This window comes from Halichoeres trimaculatus, unplaced genomic scaffold (assembly GCF_033239565.1).
Source record: "Halichoeres trimaculatus isolate MK-OKI-2021-1 unplaced genomic scaffold, fHalTri1.1 fHalTri1_scaffold_15, whole genome shotgun sequence".
NCBI lineage: Eukaryota > Metazoa > Chordata > Actinopteri > Labriformes > Labridae > Halichoeres > Halichoeres trimaculatus.
Genome location: NW_027437193.1, coordinates 32,425,359 through 32,451,012, shown reverse-complemented (window position 1 = coordinate 32,451,012; position 25,654 = coordinate 32,425,359). Strand labels below are relative to the sequence as shown.

The following is a 25,654-nucleotide window of genomic DNA, read 5'->3' as shown; positions in this document are numbered from 1 at the left end:
CAGCTCTATCCAGACCTGACAGGGTTTGTCACAAATTCCTGTCAACAGGCATTAAGGTTTTGATTGGAAGAAATTAGTAGATACACCAATCAACTGCCCTGGGTATTGGAAATGTATTACTCTCTGAATCTGACACAGGTGCATGTTCGTCTGTTTCTCTGTCACTTCTGACATAAACTGACACAGCTCCACTCTCCTCAGTCTGTGACGGGTTCAGGCTGAAGTCTGACTGCAGCTTCAACTCAGGACTGTTTAACATGGTCTAACGGCGGCTTCAAGGCAGGGTTCTTGGACCTAATATCTACATAATTATTTGGATTGGGGTATTAACATTAGGGGCTCTAATTAGGGGCTCTAATTTCGTAGACCAGGCGCAAGTGCAGGCGCACCTGCTCTGCGCTGGCCTTCGCCGTGCGGACAGGGCGTGACCAGCGCACTTTGCAAATTTCCTGCAGTGCCAAGAGAGGCGCAGTCAAGGCGCAGAGGAGCGCAGAGGAGCACAGAGGTGCGCGTCCATGCCTCCCTCCGCGCAAATGGCAGAGAGGGAGGAGAAAAGCCGTGAGTGGGTTTAACATTGACTTCCCATATTTCTCTGTTTTAGTCTTTATTTTTTACCTGATCTAAAAAGATGGAGTACATTATTGTGAGGAGGATGAGGCGGAGACACCTGGAGAGTATACAATATATCACCAAATGTTCTGCGATTTGGTGATGACAAACCAGGAGTGCAGGTGGATCAAAAGTATTCTGAATGGATAAGCCAGCTGTGTAACTGTCTCTTCATTTTGTACTCCTATTAATGACAAAGGAACAGATTACATCTGTCCCGGGAGCTGGCCCACACGGTGACCACCTGCTGACATGGAAGAAAGTGCATTGCTTGTAGACTGTTATTAGTTTTTAGACCAGTTTAGTAAAATTGGATAATTTCCCATGGCACATCTTACAGTATCTCACAGCACACTAGCGTTATCTAACTAACACAATGAAAGGAAATTACATTGTAAAAAGGTCAGTGTATTTAACAGGCGCTGATGGACAAAGTAACTGTGTTTCAGTTTAGTTTCTATTTGTTTTTAAGGCAGGTTTTCTGCTCCCCACCCCTTTATTAAAATGCTTATTATTTACTTTTTGTTAGTTTCAGTATTAGTTTGAGTCTTTTTGCAATATTCAGATGGAAACAATGAGGGTTTCACGTAACTATTGATCTTACGCTACATTTTTTTTTTAGATTCACTTAAAAGTATGTGTGGAGTAAATCAAGAGCAACACTTTACATTTTAGATTTAAATTTTCCTTTGCATTTCTGCCTGAAATAATCAGCCAGAATTTACCATATGACTAACTTTTACCTGTGACATAGTGATACTAACAGTCAACATCCAGTGCCACACAGCCACCTGCTTTCTCCGTGTGTCTGACTGAAGTAAGAGAGGGTCTCATGCATCTTTGGATCACACCAACTGCAGGGAGAGGGGTGTATGTTTCTGGGGGTTTTGATAAAAGGGACAAGTACAGGACTTGATTTGATCTTGAAAAAATATTAGAGCTCATGGTACCATACTTAAAATTGGGGGGTAATCGAGAGAAATCAGAAGTGAGGAGTACAGAAGGAGAAAGGGTTAAAAAGCTGGAGCCTCCCTCCCAAGTCTGGAGTGCTGGCAGATCTGTTTAAAATAATGAGTTAATGTATGAGACAGTGACAAAGATAAAAAACTAAAGACATTTTTTCTTAAATGCTTTCTTTCCCAGATGTCAGATGTCTGGTTTGAAGACGTCGGTCCAGTTTACTAAATTTCAAACTCTTGTTATTGAGCACCTTGCCACATAAAGAGATACACCTGAGATAAACACCACACAGGGTAATGACCACTCTTTAATTCAATTTTAGTTCAGAGGGTTATTTTCCAAATATGTTCCACATCTTATTCCACCAACTGGGGACTCGGTCAAATACGGTCCGCGACCCACTGTGGAGCGCAACCCATAGTTTAGGAAAGGCTATGCTAGGGGAAGACAGAACTGGAAAGAGTACAGACACTCTTACATTTCTGTAGATGACCTGGGGTGTGGTATATTAGTTCATAAAAAGAAATCCTGGTTGAAACATACTTCATTTCCTCTGTTTGAATAGTTAAAAATACAAATTTTACCCAAGTAGTCTCTTGATGAAGAATCTTTCCCACAGGTTAATGATGTAGGTATTACAGCTGCAGATGATCCCAGTCAAACCTGTTTACGTTCATGTTTCCTGTCTATTTCCTTCTGTGCTGACCAATTCTTTTGACAAAACAATCTGGACTGTTTGTACATGTTCCCTCCTCTGTACAGGTACATCAGTTCTCCAAGTGACGGCGTCAGATGCAGACGACCCGACCTATGGGAACAGCGCCAAGATAGTATACAGCATCATCGAGGGACAGCCATACTTCTCAGTGGACCCAAAGACAGGTGAGGCTGCTGTTACATTCTCTGCGTTCACCCTGAGTGTGTTACATCTGCTGTCTGGTTCACTCTCTAAGGACCCCATAGACGAACAGATGCTCAGGACTCCAGCAGTTGATAGATCAGAGGTTAAAGCATTACTGTCTGTGTTGAATATAAGGAACAAGGGTAAAAAAAAAAAAAAAAAAGGTTTTGATGATGTAACTGTGAGTAAGACAAGTACTTTTTGTTCTTATTGTCAGTTCACTGCTGTTTGGTGCTTTGTCTTGATCAATTCATGGCACTCAATCTGGTTGATGCTCACTTTATCCTCAGGACAGTCCGTCAGGATTGTAGGACTAAACAGGAAATCACAAACATGTTTCATAGATGCATCCTTACGGGTCACAAAAAGTATATAACCCAACCTCTTAATTCCTTTATTTAAACTAAAGAGCACTGATGGGACGTGTGAGGCACAGTTCCTGCACCATGTGTTTGTTTTATCACTGTCTACACTGTGAATATTCACAGGTATATGTTGCTCTAACGCAATGAACCCACCCCCTGTTTGGATGTCTGGTCTGTGCTGTAGTCATGTGAGGATTGTAATGTAATAAACCAATGAGTGATGCCTCAGTGGGTGCTGCTTCTCCACACATCTGTCTCACCTCACCACCTGAGAATTCATTTAAACAAGAGCTTGATGTGTTCTAGACCAGTCTGTATAAAGGACGGACTATAGTTAAAATGTCAGCTGTTTGAGACCCTTCGTCAACTCTTTCATGTGATCATCAACAAAAAACCAATGAACTGCTGGAATGGTATGAGCCACAGACTGCTGGAATGGTATGAACCACAGACTGCTGGAATGGTATGAGCCACAAACTGCTGGAATGGTATGAACCACAAACTGCTGGAATGGTATGAACCACAAACTGCTGGAATGGTATTAGCCACAGATTGTTTGTTGGAAAACTGTCTTTCCTGAAGCCCTCTTGGCTCAAGAGCTACTGCTCAATGGAAAAGAGAAAATAACAAAACCAAACAAAGTAGGATAGGCAGGACTCCCAGAGCCCCAGGTCTCCCAGGACTCCCAGTTCATGACAGATTGCACCCAACATCCCCTCATTTCACTGGATCATTTTCCGAAGTGTAGGGCAGGCCCACTCAGAAAACCTGCCTTTGATATACTGGCTCCATATGAGGAGCTCACATGACACATGTCAACCAATCAGCTCACAAACGGCCCACAGCTTGCTAACCTGTTTACATCCTTCTTACCATTTCACATTCCACACACATGCTCTGTGTGAAATGAGCTCCCTTCCTGTGTGGCTCTTCTCTTTGTGCGCTCAATGTGGAGGAATTAACTTGAGACTGAGAACTGGCAAGAGGTTTGGGTACCAAAGCCACAACATTTGTGTAGCCTTGTGTGTCTGTGTCTGTGTCTGTCTGTGTGTGTGTGTGTGTGTGTGTGCTAACAATGACAGACTCTCAGTGAGAGGGATCTTATTCTCTGTTTTGCATAATTTCATTTATATTCAGGCGTCTGCAGGTGAATGATGTGTGTGTTTACTCCCTCTGCTGTAACAGAGTATGATAAACGCACGCACACACACACACACACACACACACACACACACACACGCACGCACGCACGCACACACACACACACACACACATTTTGCCATTAATAAAAGAAGGGAAGTTTCCCTCAAGTCCAGTAACACAGTCATTTGACATGAATGCTATTGAGCTAGAATAGAATAGAATAGAATAGAATAGAATAGAATAGAATAGAATAGAATAGAATAGAATCGTCCTGAGCCCTTGCAGACTTAATTCAGTTCACCTGGAAAGCGTCTCAGTGCATGAGTCTACAAGAGCTCAAAATGGTGTAACCCGGATGCAGTAATTAAACTGCACACAAAGTATTTGTAAAAATATAAATATTTGGGAAGATTAAGGCTGTGTTATACGTTCATTCGTAAAGACAGGTAGACTAATATTTATGAAGCATCAACATTGGTTTTAATTTCTTTAAATTCTTGTTTGGGTTCTCTCTTTTTTCTATTTCCATGTTGTTGTTTAACCTGCCGTGTTTGCAGGTTTCCCCCAGGAACCCTGCGTTTCTACGGTTTTACGTCACATTACTATAAACTGTGGGTAATTCCCTCACACTAAGTCTGCTAATATGTCCACTCATGGAGAGGGTGCGTTAAAGTGATACTCCTGGATGGAACAAGTTGGGTCCTATCACAAGGTTTAGGGCAGAAATTACCCCTACAGCAGTGTTTTAGTGCAGCAGAAGCCCAGAGCGCTCACACCAAACACCCCCTCCCTGCTCCTCTGCTGGTTTCCTCTGCACTCAAATGGGGCCATTTTTTACTTGACCAAAAACACAAATAAAAGTTTTCATTGTGTCTCTTCGTCCTGGCAGACTACCTGCGTTTGTTTATATCTGGCACGCCGCGTGCGCGGACTGGTACACTAAGCGGCAAGCGCCTCGTCGCCAGCTGTGGCTCTGCAGTGGAGGTAGCGCCGTTTTACGACACGATGAGAACTAGAGCCTTATTTAGTGGTGTTTTTGTGTGAAAGTACCGCGCTAAAAATTCTCTAAATAAAGCGTGAATGCAGACCGATATCAGATTTTTTCAGTGGGAGTCCGTTTATTTGTGTTTTTGGTCAAGTAAAATATGGCCCCGTCTGAGTGCAGAGGAAACCTGCAGAGGAGCAGGGAGGGGGTGTTTGGTGTGAGCGCTCTGGGCTTCTGCTGCACAAAAACACTGCTGTAGGGGTAATTTCTGCCCTAAACCTTGTGATAGGACCCAACTTGTTCCATCCCAGAGTATCACTTTAAATAGTGATTGCTGTGATTGTTTACTGCATTAAAATGTTCCTGACACTCTGGAAAGCTGCCCCTGAGGCTTTGTTGACATGTGCGCACATAATAATAATGATAGTAATAATGCATTTTATTTATATTGCACTTTACATTTACACAATCTCAAAGTGCTACAGAATAAGAATAAGAATAAGAATAAGACACAAATTAAAAACAAATTTAAAAGCAATTTAAAAACAATTAAGACACCTTAAAAAATTCTATCTAAAAATAGATTCTAGGAGTTAAAACTGCCAACTAGCTAAAAGCTTTTTTAAAGAGATGAGTTTTGAGATTTCTTTTGAAATCTTCTAAAGGCTGTGGGGCCCTCAGGTGGTCAGGGAGGGCGTTCCACAGCCTCGGGGCTGCAGAGGAAAAAGCCAGATCGCCCATGGTGTGGAGCTTGGTTCTGGGGACCTTGAGGGTGTTGGTGGCAGCAGAGCAGAGGGTACGTGAGGAGGTCTGGGGGGAGAGGAGTTCCTGCAGGTAAAGGGGGGCATGTCCATAAATGCACTGGTGGGTGAGAAGGGAGACCTTGTACTAAATTCTGTATGTAACCGGGAGCCAGTGAAGGGATTTCAGGATGGGGGTGATGTGCTTGTGCTTACGCACCCTCATCAGGATCCTGGCAGCGCTGTTCTGGATGTACTGAAGCTTCTGGATGCTCCTGCCAGAGATCCCGATGAGGAGTGCGTTGCAGTAGTCCAGCCTGGAGGAGACAAAGGCGTGAACAAGCTTCTCTGAATCTGCCAGGGTGAGTGTTGGACGGAGTTTTGCAATGTTCCTGAGGTGATAGAATGATGTCTTACAGAGGTGTTTGATGTGGGTGTCAAAGGTGAGTTGAGGGTCCATTTTGACACCCAGGTTGGTGACAGATGCAGAGAGGGGGATGTTTTGGCCGGAAAAAGTGATGCTGGTGAAGGTGGAGGATTGGAGCTGATGAGGTGTGCCAACTAGGATGGCTTCTGTTTTTGAAATGTTTAACTGTAGGAAGTTGAGTGTCATCCACGCCTCTATCTCCTCCAGGCAGGCGGACAGTGTGGATGTTGGCTGAGAAGTAGGTGAAGTGGGGGTAGTCCTGATGTATAGCTGTGTGTCATCAGCATAACAATGGAATGATATCCCATGTTTGCTGATGACGTTTCCAAGGGGGAGTAGATAAATGGAAAAGAGGGTGGGGCCCAATACTGAGCCCTGTGGGACACCGTAGGTGACGCTGTGGGTGTGGGATCTGGCTTTGCCATGGGCGACATGCTCAGTTCTGCCAGTCAGGTAGGAAGTGAACCAGTGGTGAACAGTATCTGATAATCCAATGGTGTGGTTCAGGCGGTGGAGAGGGATATTGTGGTCAACTGTGTCAAAAGCAGCTGTTAGGTCCAGGAGGATGAGTAGGGAGGGGGGGCCGGTGTCTGCTGCCATCAGGAGAACATTGGTGACCCTGACCAAGGCAGTCTCTGTGCTGTGGCCAGGGCGGAAACCAGACTGGAATTTTTCAAACAAGTTATTGTCTTTGAGGTGATCCTGAAGTTGTGCTGCAACTGTTTTCTCCAAAACCTTTGACAGAAATGGAAGGTTGGAGATGGGTCTGTAATTAGAGAGAACCTCGGGATCCAGGGTGGGTTTTTTCAGTAGAGGTCTGATGACAGCAGCTTTTAATGCGGATGGGGCAAGACCAGCCAGGAGGGAGTGGTTTATGATTTTGGTGATGAGAGGAGAGATGGCAGAGATGTTGGCCTTCAGCAGGTCTGTTGGGAAAGGGTCCAAGGAACAGTAGGAAGATTTCATTTTCTTGATGATGTCCTCCACCTCTTCCTGTGTGATGATGAGGAAAGAGCAGAGGGGCTGGATAGTCTTACATGGAGGGTCGGTGTTTGGAGGCAGAGACACGGCTGCGGTGGAAAGGTGTGAACGGATGTTGTTGACTTTAAACTGATGTTCATGTTGCACCTCTCATCTGTGGCATCACAATGACTGGGTGAAGGAGGTTTGAGGAAATGATTCATTTTTGAGAAAAGTGTTTTGGAGTTGCCAGGGCTGTTTTTGATGATGGTGGGATAGTATCTGGACCTGGTATTCCTCAGAGCTTCAGCATACCCTCTCATGTGTTCTCTGTATGCCTGCTTGTGAACAGTCAGTCCAGAGGCCTCGAACCTTCGCTCGAGGATGTGCCCAGCAGTCTTCATCTTTCTCAGCTCACAGGTGTACCAGGGTGCTGAGCGGGACAATGAGACTTGCCTGGATTTAATTGGGGCATGAAGGTCCAGAAGACTGCTTAGGGATTTGTTGTAAAAATCCACCGAGTCAGCGACAGAGAGGAGATCAGTGAGGCTGGAGGACAGAAACTACAGGTCCAGGGTAAAGGCATCCATGTTTATATTTTTAAGATTTCTGAATAGAATCTGTCGCTTTGGCTTGGTGTAGGGGGTGGGAAAAGGCAATTCCAGTGACACAGTCATGTGATCCGAGACACCAAGATCATAGACATGTAGGTTATTGATTTGGGCAAAGTTGGAGATGACTAAATCAAGTGTATGTCCTCGGGAATGTGTGGCAACGTCAACATGTTGTTGTAGGTTGAGGGTGTCAAGCATATTAAGGAAGCTGGCAGCAGAATGGCAGGATGGGTTGTCAACATGGATGTTTAAATTGCCGAGAATTATGAGGTTTGCAGAGGAAGTGCAAAGTGATGTGAAAAGGCCATACATTTCTGGAATGAATGCAGGGTTGGGTTTAGGGGGCCGGTAGATGAGGAGAACAGTCATGGGATAAGGTGGCTTACATTTAAATGCAAGGCATTCACAAGAGGAGGTTATGGGCAGCATGATGGGGAACAACTCCAGGTCTTGTAGGTGGATGACTGCTAGGCCACCTCCACGGCCAGGGCTGCGAGCTGCCTCAACGAAGCTGTAGCCATGAGGACAGGCCTCATTGAGGGCAGCATAAACCTCATGTGGGTGCCAGGTTTCTGTAAGACACATGATGTCAAGATTTTTCTCCCTGATGTGCTCTTCAATCAGAAGGGATTTATTGTTGATTGACTGAGTATTGAACAGTTCGATTTTAAGCAGTGGTTGTGGGGTGTGTCTCTGGACAGGTCTCAGTACATTAAAATCCACTCCGCGCAGGCTGTAATCCATTCCACAGAGCCCATCAAGCTGGGTGTGCGGGTGTCTCGCGATGTTTCCCATAGTGGAGTGCAGAGATCTCGCGGTAATTCCCTGGCTGATAGTAGGTGGGCCAACAGCGCTCTGATGATGTGTCATACGTGCGTCGGTTGTCCATAGAGATGGAATGTTTGTAGCCGAGCTGCAGGGCTGGTTGTGGTATGTGAATTTTCAGCCGGAGCCTCTATGGATGTAGCGGGGACGGGGACAGAGTCCAAGCTCGTTGATGATGGGAATATTAAGTCCAGGAGAGGTTGCAGGGTTGAGGGGGTGGAGTTGCGAGCTGGAGTAACGTAGTACCATGCTAACCGAAGAGGGAAGCTGCTTAGCCAACGTTGAAAGTTGTATGCCGATGGTTGGATCTTGAGGGCCCCCTTCCAGATTGTAACGAGGTCATCTATAGCAGGTAGGTGCCTAGTTACCCGACCGATAGAAAAGTAAGAGGGGGAGTTGAAGTTTGCCGTCCGTGTCCAGGGAAAACTAGAGCACCAAGCTCGTAAGAAGGCAGCACAAAGATACAAAAAAGCAGTAGATCAACACTGGAAAACTATAGTTGTTGATGAAACCACAAACTTCAAAATCGTAATTTCACAGGCGGAGAAGCGACGAACAAACAACGCCAGCGTCCTCTCCTCCTTCCAACTCTAGTAACTACACATGTGCGCCTGTCACCAATTTACAGCTGCGGACGGTGCGCATCACTTTAAGGGCTAAGATAGACAGCGCCAGAGCCCTAACACACTTTACAATTCCACTGTTGAACAGCCCTAAAGGGCTCGTCATTGATTTGATGACGTTGTGGGGGGAAACCGCCCCCTGCTCCGACTCCAACTCTGCCGGAGTGGAGGTGGAGGAGAAAATAGTCTGTGCTGTGTGTCATCCAGAGTTATACAATACAACATGTATACGCTACAGAGACTGTAAAAAAAGGAGCAGGCTTGGGTGAAAGTCGCTGAGGAGACAGGTTTTGAAGGTAAGTTCTGTAAATATTCAGTTTTCAGCTGGATTTGCCTGCACGGGTCATCACTGAGTCCGGCCGTGTTCAGGGGGGTCGGGGGTTTGGGGGGCTCGAGGATGAGGTCGCAGGGAACAGCCAGGCAGGGCCAGTGTATTACCAGGGAGAGGCAGCAGGCTTTGATTGTGATCTCCAAAGCTTTCACACACTCTCCTGTCATGCTTTTGAAACCACAGCTCATTGTTTTTCAGATGCTTTTTTGGGCTTTGTGTCTTCAAATGAACGGGCTCTTTACTCCGCACGCGCAGTGACGCGCAGTGACGCGCTAACACAAGTTTGCCCCTCAGCTTGTCAAAATAGTCCAGCGTCCAGACTCGGGCGTTCATGCGGCGTGTTACAGGCGTGTCGCACGTTTAAATTTGCGAGTTGGCGTTTAGTGTGCCCGCGGCATAAAGCTAGTGAGCATGTGAGTGTGGACATTGAGATTATCTGCACACTCTAAAGCAGTGGTCCTAAAGCCCCGTTCCGTGGACTGGTACTAGTCCATGGGTCAGTTGGTATTGGGCCACACATAAAAAATATTCAGCTTACATTATTTCAGTTCGATTCATTATCTGATTCTGAACGATGTTTTAGTTTGAAAAATGGCCAGATTCTCTATGTCACACCCGGCTATGACACATTCTTGACGCCAAACCCCCCAAGCTAGCAAAACGAACAAAAAAGAACATCTTCGGTAAGCGTCTTTAGGCAGGGTAAAAGAGCCAGTGAGGAGACAGAAGAAGAGCTGGTCCGTGAAAATATTGTCAGACATTAAACTGGTCCTTGGCACAAAAAAGGTCGGGGACTGCTGCTCTCAAGGACGTCAGTCCCCCCGGCTGAACTGCTGTTATCAAACCTTTTATACCGCAGGATAGCTGCTTATGCAAGCATTGTCTGAATCCTGTTAGCACAGTGGTTATGATGAAATTCTTTCAGATTGAGTTAAATGACATAAGGATAACAGCACCATGTCACTCTTCTAAAGGAAGACTGCAGGAGTGTATTGTCAAAACATGTGAAGGTGAAAAAGGAGTCCCACAGGTCCACAACTGTCTAAGTCTGTCTGGATCCTTTCCCTCCACTGGGTTAATAACTGCTTATCTACTCTGACCTGAGCAAATGACCAACGACATCAGGTTTACAGCTGGAAACAAATCCAGACATCACATGAAGATGTCTGTGGTGTAAATCTGGTCTGAAGGGTTTTAGAGAGCCCCAGCTCCAGCCCTTCAACTGGTGGTTCGTCTGTCCAAACACTGTAGTCTGAAGCTTTATATTCTACTTTCAAGATGTTTCTGACATCAGTGGTCTTGTATGTTGTTGGTCTGGTACATGTTTTATCAGCCATACACTGAGCGCACAATGCTTCAGACCTACGAGACACTTCACTGTTGCCAACACTCAACTGTTTAACTATTTACAGCTGCAATCATTCAAGCTGCCACAGGCTCCTCTACCGGGAGTTTAAATGATTCAAGGAAAAAAACAAACAAATAAAAAGAACAAGGACCATCTCACTGCAAACATGTTCTCTGTCTTCCTCTCTAATGCACTGTCTCTGATCTCCTCCTGCTCCCTCCTCACCTCCTCACCTCCTCACCTCGTTCTTCTGTCTGCTGTCTCCTCTTCAGCAAGGCACTGCTGACCACCTGGAGAGATGCTGAAATGTGCTCTATTTCTGAAAGGGGGAGTACTTCAAAGGTAGAGAAAAAAAGATTCTGAGGAGCTGTGAGTCCAGAGAAAGGTCAGACACATTTAAAGTCCTCCTCTTTGTGGACTACAGAGACCTCTGTTTGCTAAGGTCAGCTGTGAATCACGTAATTATATAAGGGAAAAAAAATCCTGATCTCGTCCTATGAATTAGCTCCCCGGTAGATTAAAAAAAACTGGAAAATCTGTTCATAACTTGGGGAGAAAATTGTTTGTGACCAAACAGTACATGATGGTAGTTGCAAGAGATACTGCTGTCAGCCTTGTCTCTCCTATTAGTTTCACTCAAAACAAGCCAATACATCATCTCTTTTTAAAGTCCCTGTGAGAAGTTTCTCAGCAATCTTAAACAAGGCCCCCTTCTAGATATATGCTTGATCCTAATCCAGGCTTTAAGACAAGATTAAAGGGGACATATCATGCTGATCCCTGATTTAATACTTATATATATATATATATATATATATATATATATATATATATATATATATATATATATATATATATAATACAATAACTTTTCACCCCTGAATTTTCAAAGAATGAGATATTGTATTTTTTCTGATATCCTAGAACGAGATTTGATGCCTCTGAAAAAAGGTCATTGCCATTTGGCTGCGAGATTTAAACCTTCGGATGACACGAGGATCCTTTCTTTTTATTGGAGTAATCTGATAAAGCAGCTCCTCCTCTGTGATGTCAGTTAGTAACACAACCGCCACCGAGGGATACACCCACCAAGAGCTGAGTATCCCCCCTCAGATGCTGGATGCAGGGACTCTGCTCTGCTGAGCAGCTCGGCTTTACATGGTGAATTAGCAGTTAAAACACTGTAGTTTTAGCAGACGTCGTAATACTTGTGAGACTGTGATATTTGCATGCTTGTTCTGACATGCACTGTGAACCTGGACCACAATAATGCTGCGGTAATAACATAGTGAGGAACTGACGGTAGAGGCCATCTTTAGACTACACTTTCAGCATGATAGATAAAACAGACAGAGAAAAGTGAAGGAGCAGGATGGAGCTCTGTTACAGAAATAGTTTATTGGTGAAGTCTGCCTATATTTCCACGTATAAACTATACGTGTTACAGTACTGGTTTGACTCACCACACTGAAGCGTCCTGAGATGATCTGTGTCCAGGTGGATTTTCTTCCTCCTGAGCTGCAGAACCATCCGGGTCTGACTCAGGGTCCAATACAAAAGGACGTATCCTACACTCTGCCATTTTATTAGTGCTATCAATGCCTTACGGTGAAGTTTTGGCAAACAGCAAACTCGCTCGGTCTGCCCCATCCAATATGGTGATTTTGTAAATACTGCCATGCTGCAAAAACCGCCCCCTGGCTCTACCCCCTCCACCCCTCTGATAGAACTGACCAATCAGAGCACAAAGGGCTGTGACGTTGTGAGGTTACTGGAGGTCATTCTCCAAACGGAGCGTTTCAACCAGATCTTCAGAATGGCCTAAAATGAGGATATTGAGAACGCTATTGTGGGGCAATAAAGGAACTAAATGACTTGTACTGAGGGCAGAAATGCTTTACAGGCATCCTAGTCTGGCATAGTGAAAAGGAGAAACAAGCATGATATGTCCCCTTTAATAAGGAAAAGGCACAACATAATAGAATACTTTTAAATGTAGGAGATTTTTTTGTTTTTGTTTTTTAATTCATTTAATTTTCATTTGGCAATTTAAAATCTGCCCACCCTCTTGACACTGTCCATAAACAGCATATACTGTTTATATGACTCTGTTTGGCATTGCCAATAAGAAGATTTGACACATTTTTCAGGGGCTCACCCCCCACACACACAGCTCTGCTGCTCATCCCATAAATATATGTTCCTTTACAAACGTGTCTCCATGTAGAAGTGAAATAATCAGAATTTACCATCAGATTTATAACCTTTGTCACTCCTTATATTGGGATTGGCTGTCTTAATATGGGAGATGAGAAAGTTAGCTTAAGCTTCTTCACATATTAGTTTGAAACATGGAGACATGTATTTCAGTAGTATGACGTGATGCAGGCCTGGTGACCACACTCAGGAGTATTTGATGCCAACGGTGGGCTGGTCTCATTGTAATCATGATGTGATTTTGCTGCAGTATTGCGTGAGAGGGCAGGTGGGCATATTGAAATCATGCCCACAGCTGCTTTAAAATCCACTGTAAGACACCCACCTGCATACACTCTCACACACACCGTCACACATGGGCATCAAAGCAATTCCCTGCTTTGGCCACACTCAGCAGCCAGTTTGTCCTGCAGGCGAGCATCTGAATGCTAAAAGCTTGTTTAACATGTTGCAGAGCCAGCTGACAGATGAACTTAGTGGTGAAGGCAGATCGGAGCTGCACACAACATGTCTGCTGGATTCCACCTGACGCTTTTCAGAGCGGGGCAGACGGGGCAGGAAAGAAAATAAGAGGTGGAAATGAAGTTCAAAACAAAGGCAGGAAGTGGTAATAAAAAAAAGAGAGGTTTGTGAGAGAAGGAGAAGAGTGTCAAGAGAATTCGGCTCCTTCTTTGGCGAGTTACATTTCGCAGTCTTAACTGCTTCAGGACCTGCAGTGGCTGCAGTGGAAGTCTCCAGGTATTATTTCACTCAACAGTTCCACCTTAAAGCTGAAACTCTGAACTTAACCTGCCCCCATAGTTATTGTGGTTAAACATCCAAAAGACATTGGGATGTTGCGTAAAATGACAGACAGAATATAGTCACTGAAAAATCTCATACACCCATGTTTTATTCCCAGTAGAGCAAAGACAACATATCAGATGTTTAAGTCAGACTTTTGGCTATTTCACGCCAAATGTGAGTCAGTTTTCATTTGATGGCAGTACCTCAAAAAGCTGGGACAGGGCCATCAGAAGGCCAAAAAGCAAGTGTTTCTTATAAGAAACAGGTGGGAAAGCATTTTGAAATCATTGAGGTTTAGAACTATATGCTCAACGCTGAATATGGTTTGGACAAGAACAGAGCCTTCTGTCTGTGCTTGGTTCTTATTTTGTCTGTACTTCAGCATGTTTCCATAAAGCTTACAGATGCAGGCCGCAGCAGTACCACTGGAAACCATGGGGGCAGTGTTGCTGTTACTACCTGGTTTACCAAGCTTTAGAGAGACAGGAAGAAGAAATAACAATGAAAGAACTTTTTGAAGAAAAACTTCAGCCTCCGCTTTAATCTTCTTCATGTTTTAATCAAACTGTCAACAGAAATAAAATCTGATACAAAATTTAAAATACACAATACTTTACGGATTTAAATTATAAAGTGCAAATGACTGCTACAAAACTTAAAAATACACAGACCTTTACACATATAAATAATAAAGTGAAACTAGGCAGATAGACAAAATAAATTTTTCTTCATTGGAACTGAAGAGCCATCAATGTTCACAAATGTATCCTCTGAGTTGGATCAATAACAGTAAGTATGGTAGACATGGAAGGCATCTTAAATAGTTTAATATATGAAATAAAAGAGAGGATGAGGATGTCAGCATGTCACCTGTCTGTCTTATCTGTCACAGCCTTTTTGCATCATAAAAGAAAGGCTGTTTGCCAGCCAGCAGCAAACGCTGTGATAATTAACTTATAAATTGTTTAGTGTTTTAATGCACTTAATCACAATCCTTGGGGCTCTGCAGTCTGTGTCTGTGTGTGCGCACCACATCAGGCAGAAAGCTAAGCCTTGTGTTTATTTAAAGCATACTGTCAGACTTCGGACAAAGGAGTTGACATTTGCTTTTCATTTTCACTGTGTGTCTGTTTAACAAGTGAAGTTATAACTGTTCAGTCTTTCAATGAAAGCTACTTACTTAACCGTGATCCTCCGCTCTGCCTGTGCGTCTGTATTTCTGTGCATGTGTGTGTGCAGCATCCATGCCGGGAGAAAGAGACTGGATCAAACCACTGCAAGGATCGCTAGGGGGGGCAGGGGCGTAGCTACAATAAGGCAAACACAGGCAGTTGCCTGGGGCCCCAAGATTCCCAGGGGCCCCCGAAGCATCTCTTAAAAACTGATTTATGAAGTTCTCTTCAATTTAAAGCATTTCTATTTTCTAAATCTTACTTCACATGCTTCTAAATACATCAAAAGGCTTAATCTTTAATGATGGTTTTGGGTACTCCCCCTCCCTTCTTATTCAATGGGCTATTCCATGTTACAACACATCTGAAAATTTGATTCAGGAAGAAAGTGGTAAAAAACACTTTTTTCCCCCCCATTTTCACTTATTTTCAACCAAGTCGGAGATTAAAAAAAACAATGTTGCTCTGAGATCTGAGATAAACATATCAGACTTTTAGGATTTTAAGGACTTTATCTAGCCCAGGAAACAGGATATTTTTTTCAAAATCAAACTTTTTGAGTTGGTGATAGACATTATTGTACAAAATCTCTGTTATGGATACATAACTCACTGGACAGGGGGTCAAATAAAAATACATTCACTTTAAAATAATAGTACCAAAAAGTATGGTAACTGTAAATATCACCTCTTTCAGCAGATTTTTTTTCAGTTTTATGTTGTGATTGATATTTACATATTTTTTCTTTACTAGATTATTTTTTTCAATATTTACCTATTGTAATGTTTTTCACTTCATACTTTCTTGCTTGCTACTCTGTAAATTCCCACTGTGGGACAAATAAGCTGTCAATTGACCATAAAAGATTTCAAATCCAGGACAAAGTGGACTAAATTATGGATTCACTTTTTTCAAAATCAAACTAAAGTACAGAACTTGAGGAAATGCATTTAGTTGCGTTAAGTTACCATGTACAAGATTAGCGCTGTCTCATGCCTTGATTCTGGGAAAGAGACAGTGGACCCAGGGAAGGCCAGTCTAGCTCTGAGGAAGATGAGTTACAAGGACATGGAGGGCCCCATTGACTGGGTTTGCCTTGGGCCCCCAAACGACTAAATGCGCCCCTGAGGGGAGGTGATCTTTCAGTATTTAAAATTGTTAAACGGTGTATTTTAAGTAGCATGACTTGTATTATACCGTTAGAAAAACATTACTTTACTATTAGAAAATTAATTACAACTGCTTTTTTTTTTTTTTTTTGGGGGGGGGGGGGGCTTTATGGATGGAGGGGACATGACCCCTGTGTCCCCCCTTGGATTTGCCTATGGGCAGGGGATCAGTGGGGCAAAAAACACCAGTGAACACAATGAATCATGGAAATCATGTTAGTGAAAATGAAAACCTAACAGATGCTGATTCTTTGAATGTCTGGGAGTTTGCTCATCCAGACCACCTGTAGTTTTTGGACTGGGTGGGTGTCTACAGTTATGCTTTGGAGATATTAGAAAGAGTCTGGGCTTTGTATATCCAAAGTGAAAGCTGTGTGTGCACAGTCTTCAAAAAGTCGGCCCCTTGTCACAGATTCTGTTTCTGACCTTCATGGACACTTTGAACAGTTACTTTTGAAGACAAATGAAAGTCAACCTTACGCTCTCTGAAGCACTGTGTTCAACTGCACATTTGTTGCACATTTGATTGAGACCCATGCTTCATCAAAAGCTTGTGTAATTGCATCTGTATTAAAAATCTTTGCTTCAGCATCCTTTGTCCCTGATAACAAATTCAATAAAACAGAGAGCATGCTGGGAGCAGGTGCAGAGACTTAATGTTTGTCTTGAACAAAAGCACGGCCCGTAAATGTTTCTGTCATAAGCAGCAGCAAACATCCATCGGTCCCTGCTCTTATCTGAGCAGGGCGCGTATCACACTGTCATTTCCTCTCTGTGCGGCTCTCTGCTGGCCTTGGAGAGGCATCGGCTCTGCCTTCATGCTCGCACGAGCACATGAATTATCAGGAGAGATAGATAGGGACAGCCAACCTTGGACTTTGTCAAGTGAAGAAAATCACAGGTTGAAAGCCAAACAGCCACACTAAAAGAGTGTGTGTGTGTGTGTGTGTGTGAGTCTGTGTGTGTGTGTGTGTGAAAGGGAACCTTCTAGTCTTTCACTTTTCCTCCACTCTCTCCTGCATTCCTCTTCTCTTACAGCGTAATGGTTTGTCAGCCTCTTGATGGACTGCAGCAAAGTCGTACAAGACGTATCCCACTTCAGCTCTCCTTTCACTCACTGCCTCGTTTCACTTGTAGCTGAACTCTGCACTGAAGGTAGAGAATGTGTGCACACGTTAAAGAAGTTTGAAAATTAATCAATGTTTTGAAAGGTTCATAGAGGCCCCTAAAGCCGTGTTTCTGTCAAGCGGTTCAGTTCAGTTCATACCAGTACAGCTCACATTTTGTGGCGTTTCCTTCGACAAAAACCTGGACAGGTCTCCAAATAACCCACCTGTACCGTCCCACTTGTTGGTTCCCCCTTTGTTTGGGTGATAAACATACCGATCCAGATCCAGAGGGTGGAGCTACAACACAGCAGTCTGTTGATTGGTGGAAAAAATGGTCACTTCCTGTGTGACAGCGGCTGCTGTATTTCTCCTGGCGGCTCACAGCCTTCTCTGAAACAAAGCTTGATTGTTTGTTTGTAACAAAGAGCCACATGCCAATCACAAAGAAGACAAACTGCTGGATGTCTTCATCGTTGCTCTTTGTTTACTGTGTCGCATTTTCCTTCTTTGTTGGATTTATTAGCGGGATACACTGTGTCCTTCTGCTATGCTGACACACTATTACTCAGCTGATGTGGCTGTCAGTATCAGCGTTACACACCTCCTACCCAAGAAGGCCACGGTTGGCTGTGGAAACACAGACAGGATCAGACCGTACCAATCCGAGCCATACCACACTGCGTTGATCTAAACCGGACCACTTTGTGGAAACGTGGCTAAAAAGTTGATTGTGGAGCTGCTGAAATCAGCCCTGTTGTCAGCTCACTCTACCATATCAGGTCACTGATTATTGGGTACTTTTGATTCAACAGACCAACAGACGAATCGTTTAACGGCATGAGCTAACACTGATGTTTTCACATTGAGGCTATTTTTAGGAGTCATGAGTGAAAATCCAGTAAACACCAATGTTTCTGAGCCTTTGAGCCTGACATTGGGTGCTCGTGCTCACACTCAGCGGTGCCGTCTGTGTGTCGTGTGTTTCCTGGAGCTCAGGTGTGTCATGTACAGGACAGTATGGAGGATCAAAGTGCTCAGTCTGATGTGAGAGATCACTTCTGTAAGTATGTGCTTTCACCCTGAGCCCACAGAGATCAGAGCTCTACTGTCCATCTCTGCAGTCTGCTGTGCACCATTCACTCTGCCCCCCTCCTTAAGGTCACTGATGACGCTCAGCAGAAGTGGAAAGAGGTTGTCTGTCCTCCTCATTCATTTGTTCATTGAGTCTTTAGTAATTCATGTTGTTGCCTGTTTCTGACTCTGGGTGATCAGCTGAACATAACCACAGATGCTGACCAATCATCAATACTGAAATCTGTTCTCCTCTCTTCCACTGTGTGTTTCTTATCCTGGTCTCTGCCAATCCATTTCTTCAGTGTCTCTTCAGTCTATAATGCCTCGTTTCCTCCAAACAGTCCAATATAGATCAGCACAGGTTGGTACTGGTTGGATCGGTAAAGCCTGATCCTGTTTGTGTTTCCACAGCCAACTGTGTCCTCAGTAGGCGGGGTGTAAGCTGGATGCCGATAGCCATGTAAGCTACGTAATAGCGTGGGGGCATAGCAGTGTGACACTGTGTATACCGCTAATAGATCCAACAAAGAAGAAAAACGCGACACAGCATTTCTTTTTTCTAAATCTTACTTCACATGCTTCAAAATACATCAAAAGGCTTAATCTTTAATGATGGTTTTGGGTACTCCCCCTCCCTTCTTATTCAGTGGGCTATTCCATGTTACAACACATCTGAAAATTTAATTCAGGAAGAAAGTGGTAAAAAAACACTTTTTTCCCATTTTTTTCTTATTTTCAACCAAGTCTGAAATAAAAACAATGATGCTCTGAGATATGAGATAAACATATAAGACTTTTAGGATTTTAAGGACTTTATCTAGCCCAAGAAACAGGATTATTTTCTCAAAATCAAACTTTTTGAGTTGGTGATAAACATTATTGTACAAACTCCCTTTTTTGGATACATAACTCACTGGACAGGGGGTCCAGTGAGTTATGTCTAGGACATAATCCAGGACAAAGTGGACTAAATTATGTATTTACTTTTTTCAAAATCAAACTAAAGTACAGAACTTGAGAATGCATTTAGTTGCGTTAAGTTACCATGTACAGATAAGCACTGTCCCATGCCGTGATTCTCGGACGGAGACAGTGGGCCCAGGGAAGGCCAGTCTAGCTCTGAGGAAGATGAGTTACAAGGACATGGAGGGCCCCATTGACTGGGTTTGCCTTGTGCCCCCAAACCACTAAATACGCCCCTGTTAATAACATAAAGCTGCTATAGCACCAGAATGTCCTTACTGAAAAGGACATGTCAACAACACGAAGAGGTCAAATTTTTACTTTCACAGGTCTAAAAGAAATTATTGTACATTTGTAAGCGAGTTTCCCGTATAAGCTATTCTTCTGTTTTGGCCTGTCTGAAGTACAGGCTGTCACAGAGCTGAGCAGACGCTGCAATATATTACTTGATGAATTTGTGGGTGGAGGCCTGTTTCATGTGACTCAGACTGACTTTAACCATGGGCTCTAATGTTTTGCTGCCCCACATTGTTCTGGATTTGGTCTCAAAATATGTCCACCAGTGTGGGACAGTGTGAGAGCTGTGCCTGGCTCAGGACGGTGCACCCCTTCCTCCTCCCCCACACAGAGGCAGGATTCCTCTGGTCCCTCTGGCCATTTTTTTCCACTCACAGTCCAGTCCCTTCCACTCATTCTCAAACACTTGGAGCTCCCTTTTGTCCTCTGTATTGCACTCTCTCTCTCACACACACACCCCTGTCTTCACGCTGTCTGTCAGTCTGTGTGTGTCTGTCCTGCGGTCACTCAGATACAGGTGCATAATGTGTGCAGCCTGTCCGCTCCAGCCTGGGCTGCATCGCTCTGCTCAGTCTGAAGGGGCTGATAAGACCAGATGGCTCTCTGCTTTGTTGGCCTCTGAAGCGAGTAATGCAGTGAAGCAGAGCCTCCGGGCTAAACACTGTCTGCATCTCATGTGAGGTGTGTGTGTGTGTGTGTGTGTGTGTGTGTGTGTGTGTGTGTGTGTGTGTGTGTGTGTGTGTGTGTGTGTGTGTGTGTGTGTGTGTGTGTGTGTGTGTGTGTGTGTGTGTGTGTGTGTCCTGTCCTGTCCTGTTAGAACCAGTTTAGGTTCAGACCATGGGTTCCTGTCAGTCTTTCAGGTTTACACTCCTGGCTGAGGCCAACAGCTGATACTGACTGAAACTAACTGATTTACTGAATGAAAACTTCACACACACACTTTTTCCCTCTCTCTCTATCTAACACACACACATGCACACACACACACACACACACACACAGACACACACACACACACACACACTCACAAACACACACAAACACACTCTTACACCCACCTGCAGTGTCCTACTTGTTTAAGGTAAGTTACTGTACCTTTAAGTCTTCACTCTGAAGGTTTTTGCGCGCTGACACTGTGTCAGTCATTTCTGCACACTTACACTGAAACTTTCATCCATCATGTTTTCTTTTCTTTTTTCTGGAACAGGTTTCATTTGTTACGTTTTTTTTTTCACAGCCATCCAGCTCATTACCTGTGTTTGATCATTCAGAGGTGCCATGGGCTACCAGCAACGTCACATTTTCTCAGACATTTTCAAAGAGAGCTCACCTTAGATAACCTGCTCTGAGGTGCAAAGGGTGTAATTCTTCAGTGTTTAATGGTCTCATATCAGTCCAGTCCTCAAACAGCTCTCTTTGTCGCTGTTTTGGTGTCTTTTTTGTTCTTCTCCGTTTAGATCTCCTTGTATGTGGAGCCTGTTATATCTTTCTCTGTCTCATTCATTGGTCATCGACAGCAAACTGGTTGTGTCTGCAGTGGTGTTTTTCTTTTTGTTCCTGTGTGTGTCCTGAGATCCTGCATGTAACCGTGGTCACATTGTTCACACACAAATCACAAGATTTCACCTGTTAGCGGCCTGTAGCATGTTGATGCTAATAGGTGCTGGAGCTGGTGTTCCCTGTGAGCTGAGGAGAAGGAGGTGAGGACGACGTGCTGGTGCTGCAGTGTGAGCTAAGAAGAGTCAACACTGATCCGTCCATCCACCCATGCTTATGGGGAATGTAAGATCTATCTCCAATAAGATGGACGAGCTAGCCATGTTAACCCAGCAACAGAGGGAATACCATAAGGCAGAGTAGCATCATGCTATTCACAGACATGGCTAGCGGAGCTAACACCAGATATGAAAGTCACATTGAAGGATTTCACCTGCTGTGGGCAGACAGGATCCAGGAGACAGAGACTGAACAGACTGCTGAAGAAGCTCAGTCCTGGACCCTGTGGAGGAGGAGGCTGGAGAACGATGGACAAGCTGTTGTCTCTGATGGACTTGTTTTTTTCTGACACTTATTATATTTTTCTCTTTATATATCCTTGAATGTTTTGCAGTTTATACTTCTATGTCACGCTTCTGTGACTCTACATTTCCCATTGGGAATTAATAAAGTACATTCTGTAGCAACGTACTCTCTACATAGCTGCACACTGAGGCTCAGATGTGCTGTGAACTCATTGAGTGGATGAACTTTGAAGCTCCTTTGAAGAACTTCTCCTTCATGTTATTTCTGTACATATGGACACAGTGATGCTGCTTATGTCCCTCTCATCACTGATTGGCTGAGTCTGTTCCATAAGCAGTTAAGACCTCCTGTCAGTAGATCTAAACTAAATGGGTTTGTAGTTTAAAGCCCTGAATGGTTTACTTCACTGCGGATTCTTCTGTCTGTCCTCACCTTCCACAGGAATCATCCGTACTGCAATGTCCAACATGGACCGAGAGACCAGAGACCTTTACTCTGTGGTGGTCCAGGCTAAAGACATGGCTGGCTCAGTAGGAGGACTGTCTGGATCCACCGTAGTCAACATCACTCTGACTGATGTCAACGACAACCCTCCAAAGTTTGCTCAGAGTAAGTAGAGCCTCTCACACACACTTTGGAAGAAGGTGTTGGGTTTTTAGCATTCATAAATCTTAAAAAGAAGTTGTACTTACTTCAGATGTATAAACACACAGAAACTATCACATGGGCTAACAGTTGTTCAACATAAACTTCAGGTCTGACAATTTGTGCTGTGGACAGTTTGAAAGGTAGAAACTGGTGTCATCAGATACCAAAGCCAGTCCACCGTTTCTACTGATGGTGAGAAAAAAACAACAACAAAAAAAAAAACAGATTGGCTGTCTACATGAACCACGCTGACACCCCAACAGAGCATTGCAGGTAATAACGATAGACCCCAACATTGCAGGCGCCAATACACAGATTAAAACGCCTGTTCAGCTGTTTAGAGGCAGACATCATGCAGTGCATTACCATTTCAGACAGCTGACATTACGGAATCAAAATAATCCTTTGGAAAAGTCTGATTAATTTAGATTAAGAAAACTACATTTCTCACGTAACAGATGAGATAATGACACTCAAATCTGGTGTGTGGTTTTTATTGGGCAGGGCAGCTTTAACAAACACCTCCAATCTGGTCTCACTGAATGGACTCCAGGTTGGCGGGCTCCTGGCTCCAGCCAGCTCTTAGAGAAGTCCCTAGCTCAGGGTTCACATCCTGTTTCCAGCCTGCACTGTGAGTGTTTCCATGGTGTGCTCAGTGAAAACATGAAAACATATCACTGTGTGGTATCACTTTCAGCAGACTGTCTGTTGTTGTGATGAAGATGAAGATCAGAACACATTTTGTTACCAGATTATACCGAAATCCAGCTCAATCCAAAGGCTTCACAGACTTTTTCTTGCAGCTGTAGTTATACCTTGATTCTCCTCAGACTTTAAGCGCATTGACTCTGTCTATGTAAGTGGGCTGAGCCTGCCCCGGTGACTCATGAGTGGGGGTATGAGAACCACCAAATGCTGTGTGTTTTTCAGAGAGCTACCAGCTGTATGTTCCTGAGATGGCTGAAGTGGGGAAAGCTGTAGGTCACATCAGAGCCAACGATGAAGATGAGGGGCCAAACGCAGAGATGACCTACAGCATCACTAACACAGAAGCAGCGGCCATCTTTGCCATCACCTCTGACACCGAGCACAGGGAGGGGATCATCTCTCTGAAGCAGGTAGTCACAGGCTGGACAGCATGAGGGACAGCATGTGCAGTTTGAACCAGTCATTAAAGCATCCCGGCATCTCTGACCACAGCATCAGATGATAGATATGACTGTAGCTCTGAGTTCAGTCTATGCAAACACTTTGAATAAGTTCCGGTGTCTGTAGCTTTCCACCTTCAGAATCACCAGCTTCACAACAATGAATGCAAAACAAAACTTATTCTTATTCCCCCATAAGTTTCTTCAAGAAGACAAAGAATCTAGGTTCACACTGCGCTTTGTGGAGAAGCCCTTGCTGTTCTCAAGTTTTCTACATTAGAAGATAAGGGTACACAGAAATCACTTTAAATTATGAATCCGTGTAGCATTCATTTAGTTGATATTCATTCATGAATTATAAAAATGGTTCTTTTTCCATTTTTTCCGTGACGAATTGAAAACAAATTGAAGAAAATTTGTTGTTTTTTCAGTATCCTGTTTCATACAGATCAAATCAAGGGAAGTTAAATTACAGGCAAACATTAAATTGATTTACATTTTTTTACAGTTTGGGTCATTTAAAGTTTATTATAGAATTCCTGTTCTGTCATCAACATTATTCTCTGATGCCAATAGAGTTGGAATGAAATATTTTCTTCCTCCTTTAATGAAATGATTGCGTTTTGCAAAGTTTAGTTTAATTTAATTTGATCTTCTCAGTGATATATTTGAAGAAATGTTTTAATGCTGTTTGAGAAGAGGTACATTTTATTCATTTAAAATAAATTATATTGTCACAATTGTTTCAAGAGAAGAGGAATGAAGAAGTCTTTTTAAGAAGGACAAAGTCAGAGGTTTACAGTGGTTTTATTCTTCTGTAAGTCCTGTCTTCACTCTGTGACAGGTAGAAACATGAAACTCACTGTACACTGTCAGGGGGAATGGAGTGTGTGTGTGAGTCGAGGTTTTCTGTCATTATTATTGATAAAAATACAGTGTCTCCTCCGTCTGATCATCCCTCCTGTCTTCTCCTCCTCAGCCTCTGAACTACGAAAAGAGAAAAGTTCACACCCTAAACATCGAAGCATCCAACTCTTACCCAGACCCCCTCTTCTTCCACCTGGGGCCCTTCAAGGACTCCACATCACTGCGGGTCATAGTGGGAGACGTGGACGAGCCTCCTGTTTTCTCCATGGACTACTACATCATGGACATTTATGAGAACTCACCAGCTGGGACCCAGGTCGGCGTAGTGACTGCCGTGGACCCTGATAGTACCAACAGCGCTGTGAGGTAGAGAAAAACGAAGAGTTGTGTGTGTGGGCCATGTGTTTTTGTGACCAAGATGAATGTGGTGTTTTAAAAGAGTCAAATAATGACTAAACAGGTGTCTTTGAGGTAAGGGTAAGAGCATCACTGGCAATGAAATGAGGGCTGAAACAATGACAGTCTGGTGCTAACAGAGTTCTTTTCTTTGGTTCATCAAACCATCCTGAGTCGCACCAATAAAACCCAGATAAAAAGTAAGTTAATAAAAACGTCTATTTGTTTGAAGTGGGTCAAAAGAGACAGTCAAAGACAGATAAAGCCAGAGACGCTAAGAGTCCAGCTCTTTAAAATGCCTGAGTTTTAACGTCACTTCAAAGAGCTGTGAGACATATTTTTACAATCGTCCAAAGCCACCCTCGCCTGCAGACTCTCCCTCTGAAGCATGTCCTGGAGCCCACTTTCTCCGTTGCGGCGGGAACAACTGCCAAAACAAGAGAAGGCGCCAGTATTTCTTTCACAGACCCACAGAAGCTAACCGCTACACTTCCCACCCAGAGTGTTACTCCTGTCCCAAAGGGATACTCCCAGTGCTGGAAGAGTTCCTCTCTCTGCCGCGGCGTGTACTCCATGTTGTAACACTCTGTAACAGGTGGCAGCCAGCTTAGGGTACGCTACAACTCCTGTTGTGATGACTCAGTCTTTGATTTGCCTTTTGTTGATTTCTGGGTTGAAGTTTCCTTATGTTTCAGTCTTCTGGTGCTTTCTGTAATTCTAGGGTCTTTAGGATTTGTGTCCTGTGTTTTCTGTCTTTCCTCTTTTCTTGTTCCTTGTGGCTCTGGTTTGGTTCATGACATGTGTACATTGTTTTGTAGTGTTTATTCTTCGTGTTTCTGTGTTTTGTATTAATCTAGTCTCTGTCTTCGTTAACATGCAGTCATTAACCCTATTAGCAATAACCTGATTGTGCACAGCCATGTTAACGCCAATAACCAGAATATGCTTCTATTCT

At 43.7% G+C, this 25,654-nt stretch overlaps 1 protein-coding gene across 1 annotated transcript in view; it reads left to right on the top strand.

Annotated features, from left to right (window-relative positions):
• The window catches only part of LOC141804538 (cadherin-18-like), a 124,611-nt gene that overhangs the window by 71,691 nt on the left and 27,266 nt on the right, over window positions 1-25,654 (top strand). Inside the window, exons 4-7 of the mRNA XM_074689009.1 lie at window positions 2,332-2,451; window positions 22,082-22,249; window positions 23,219-23,406; window positions 24,416-24,669. Of these exons, the coding sequence (XP_074545110.1) occupies window positions 2,332-2,451; window positions 22,082-22,249; window positions 23,219-23,406; window positions 24,416-24,669 (730 nt within the window). The remainder of the gene's footprint in view (window positions 1-2,331; window positions 2,452-22,081; window positions 22,250-23,218; window positions 23,407-24,415; window positions 24,670-25,654) is intronic.